The sequence below is a fragment of the Volvox carteri genome (genome assembly GCF_000143455.1).
Source record: "Volvox carteri f. nagariensis unplaced genomic scaffold VOLCAscaffold_4, whole genome shotgun sequence".
NCBI classification, from domain to species: Eukaryota; Viridiplantae; Chlorophyta; class Chlorophyceae; order Chlamydomonadales; family Volvocaceae; genus Volvox; species Volvox carteri.
This window is the reverse complement of record NW_003307547.1, coordinates 15,332-19,417: the sequence shown is the minus strand read 5'-3', so window position 1 is coordinate 19,417 and position 4,086 is coordinate 15,332. Positions and strand designations below refer to the sequence as shown.

Genomic DNA, 4,086 nt, shown 5'->3' with positions numbered 1-4,086 from the left:
TTCCATCATTTCGCCACCACCCTCTCCCTCACTACTAGGCGCGATCCGTGTAATCAAAACGCTGACATCATCACTGTACGAGTATGCAAATGATACAACAGATCAGTGCAGGAAGGTGTTATCGGCCTCCGTTTCACCTTCCCGACCCGCCAGGGCCGAGAGACCCCTCACCACGGGGTCCCTACGCGCCTGCCGGCCCCCGTCTTCTCCTTCTTTCCTCACGTCATCTCCTCCCCTGGCACATCCCCTCCACACACACATCCCTTCGACTCAGCTCAGCTCACCTCCTCTCGTCGCCACATAATCACTCCTCATCCGTACATAGCCGTACATCATCTGGTCAAGTGAACGTTCATGCATATTCTATCCTGTACATCATCACACGCGCACCCCGCCCCTAGAGTAGAAGCCCGGAGTGCGCTCCGAAACCGTATTGTCCTCGTAAATTTTGACACGGCGAATGGGAGGTGAGTAGAGGTGCAGTGTGACTCCACCCTCCGGCTGCCAGCTGTCGGCCCCAGATCCGAAACCGTTACGTGCGGTCTGCTGCCACTCCGCCAGCTGCTCGGGGCTCACGTGGCATCCCACCGTGTGAAGTCCCAAGTGGTCGCTGACGTATCCCACATCGCCAATCTGCGTGTGGGCAAACGATTTCCGTACAGTAAGGAAGAAAGGCGCCATACATTGCGACCACTGCGTGGCGGTACCAAGCAAAGCATTCGAAATGGTGGCCACCGGCATCATCAAGGGCCCCCTGGAGCCGCCATACAAAAACGTATGGCTGGAAGCCGACTGCAGTGCCGTTGCCACTACATGGCAACGGCGCAACCGCGCTGCAGTCGGCTTCTTCCGTCGCCCAACCGCAGAGGCCCTCCGCAGCTCCCTCCCCGGGGGGGGGGGACTCACCCGCAGGTCTGTGGTCCTAGTCGCCTCCACATACACAGTGTCGCCAGGCTTCTCGTCGCTGCCGTCACCGCCACGTACGGCACTGGCGGCGGCAGCGGGCGGATCGGTCCTTTGGTACTGCACCTCCCGCATCTCGCCATCCAACACCGTGAGCCAGCAGTGCGAAGTCGCGTGGTTATGCACACGGGACACCTGGCCTCCCTTCCAGCAAAGCACCTGGTGGGTGTATGTATGTATGTGTTGCGATACATGGTAGCGCTAACGAGAGTTGGATGGCAGCCAAGCTCATGTCGTTCAAACAAAGAATATAAGATGGAGCCAATGAAAAAACAGTGCCCCCCTTAGTGCATTTGACAACTCACAATGAGCTCGAAGTCGTCGTTAGCCTCTACGAGGTTCCGAACGTAGTGCAGGTCGTTGAACAGAGCAAAGCGGTGCCAGTCGCCTCGGTTAGTCGTGGCATAGCACTGAAGCAGCAGTAGTGGCAGCAGCAACGAAAACGACAGCAGCAGCAGCAGCAGCAGCATTCATCAAGATTGTGTTGATTCGGTATTCAAGGAAGACTGCAGGAGGCGAGAAACGGCTGGAAATTATAAAGCAAGGTTGAAGGCAAATGCTGGGCAAGCGAAATGGTTCACTAAAACAGCGAACTCTTCAAGTCGGCAGGATTGATCTTGCATGTGAATGGCACGCTCGATGAGAGGGCAATCGGGTTAACACAAGATGCCCATTAATACCCAAGTACTGCAAACCAAAGGCACATTTGCGTAAAAGAAGGTGTGGTTTGCACGTATAGGAAAGTCAGGGAACCTTGTAGTACCTTGAGCAGCTCTACCACGCGCTGGTTGAGGCGGTTGAAGGATGCTGGGTCTTGATTGTTGTCAATCACATAGCCGGCATCCTTCTCAGCGTTGAACGCTGCGCGGAGCTCGCTGAGGAGCTGCTCAATAAGCAGCGGCGGTTGGGACTTCTCTGGGCCGCTATAACAACTCCGGGGGATCACATCAATTGGAGGAGGTGCCTGAATCACAAAATTGGATTGCATTTCGACAGGTTGATAGCAGCAGGAATGTATTTGTGACCAAAGGATGGCTTTAGCGCGCAACTGGGGTTCGGCAAGAGCACCTGGAAATGGAACACTCCGGTTTATTTAAAGGGCTCGAGACCCTTTTACTCGCTTCCCCAGAAATGTTAGAAACCTATCAATTATTCTCCATGATTTGCCTCCCCGTGGGCCAACGGTAACTGCGCTATGACGACCCGTTTTCAGCAACCAGTTGCGACATGTATGCAGCTACAATGTCTTAGTTACTTGAATCTGAGTAATATTGAACCCATTCCACCCTCAGCGGCAGCCGAGCTGTCACCGGTCTCACCTTGCAGTCGACCACGACAACACCGTCGTCAGTTCCTGATATGTGAGTGACTGGCATTATATGAAAAATTTTGATGAACCCGATGTAATTAAGTCAAGCTTTGGGTCAACCTTAGGCGAAAAGCTCTGCTTGCTGAAAAGGCAGTCCTTCGTGTAAAGCTATCGTTCCACCTCGAAGATCGTAAAAATATATTTGAGTTGTTCTAATAAAGGCCTTAACGCTTTTAACATCAGCAACACCAGTGGAGGCCTTACCGCTGCAGCGAGGCCATGCGCGAGGCCAAGCCAACTGTTTCCGGTACGTTTCTCACACTTTACGACATGTAGGCGCATAAACTTCAACGGAACCCGCTATTTTGTGAGTTTGTTAGATTTGTCAGATGTTAGATTTAGCGCATCGGAGGTTACCCGTCGGGAAACCCATCTATATACCCATGCCGGGACTCGTAAGGCGCTGCGATGCCTTCGCAAGGAATGGCCCTGTCCATCTATTCATTACATGGTAAACATGCATTACAAACGTTATTTCATGCAAGGAAGAGTTAGAAATAAACGCAGCGAGCTACGGGTATGGCCTGGTGTGGAGTCCTGTGGGTAATCCTTGTTAATGCAGGCGGCCTCCAAAGCCTCCAACTGGTTTCATCTCCTGGAGCCACGTAATCCCTTTCACATGTTGTTGTTGTTGTTGTTGGTGGTGGTGGTGGTAGAGGATGGCCAATGAATGCCGTGTTACTCTTATAACCACGCTAGCGTGCACGTGCTGCTAACTTCCCGGAAGCGTCCTCCACGCAAGGGCAGGTGCAGAGGGGCGCTTTCCTCAGTTTGAGCTCAATTTTGATATTATGGTGGGTGTGGCGGTGGTGGTGGTGGTGGTTCGGAGAGGGGTGCTTCTGGCTGGTGGTGGATTCTGTGCGGCTGGGACTTGCGTCGTGGTTCTTGGGGGTTTTAAACAGGTATCAAGTCCGTCGTGACGTAAACGTAGCTGAAAACTGTAACCGCAGTAACCCCGGAGAGTGAAGCGCAGTCCTTGTTTGTGAGGTCGTAGTTTGCGATATCATGACCAGCGGGCTGAATTATGGTCACAGGGGCCGCAGGAGTAAGGAGGTGACCGTGATGTGGCTGATCGCCATATCGATACAGCCTATCATCGTTTACATCGTATGATGCGGTGCGCTCCATAGCCCTTCATGTCCTTGCCTCACAGCTAGTCAGCCAGGCAGCCAGGCAGCCGGCCAGCCGACCAGCCGGCCTCTTCGCATCACATAACTATTATTTTTATTTACTGGACACGGACATCGACGTGTCCAGCACCGAGTCGCGTCGCGCCCTCACACCCTTACCCTCGCACCCTCAGACCCCACCCGCACCACCAAGACCACACACACAAACACAGGATGTTCACTCAAAAAGGTTCCGCACAGCCACAACCACACACACGCACAGCCACATCAATTTAGCGTCACATCCAATACACCGTCTTTCCTTTACGTTGCATCTCTGTGTGAATATGCGGCAACACATCTCCACATAGCCGGCAATGGCCAAAAGCTCGAGCCCTGCAAAGCGGCGACTTGCCGCCGCCTGCCGAGACACACGCACGAACGAACACACGTGATTGCACGTGTGCACGCACCCACCTGCAGTCATCGACATCCTACGTTTTTGGGTTCTATAGGTACATACATACATACATACATACATACATACATACATACACAGTGATTTTTTTTCATTTAGGGGGGGTCTCAATTTATTCCAACCTAAGTAACAAAGTTGCTAGCGTCGCCGTTCTGTATTCCTTAAGA

General features: G+C 52.9%; 1 protein-coding gene across 1 annotated transcript; it reads right to left on the bottom strand.

The window, feature by feature from the left end:
• Positions 1-216: 216 nt before the first annotated feature.
• VOLCADRAFT_103087 (cysteine dioxygenase) lies at positions 217-2,339 on the bottom strand (the record flags this gene model as incomplete). The annotated part of the gene is made up of 5 exons (XM_002946630.1): positions 217-633; positions 907-1,122; positions 1,269-1,373; positions 1,727-1,927; positions 2,283-2,339. 5 exons carry the CDS (start codon positions 2,337-2,339, stop codon positions 379-381), a joined length of 834 nt encoding a protein of 277 aa, XP_002946676.1. The 3' UTR covers positions 217-378.
• Between the last annotated feature and the right edge of the window lie 1,747 nt (positions 2,340-4,086).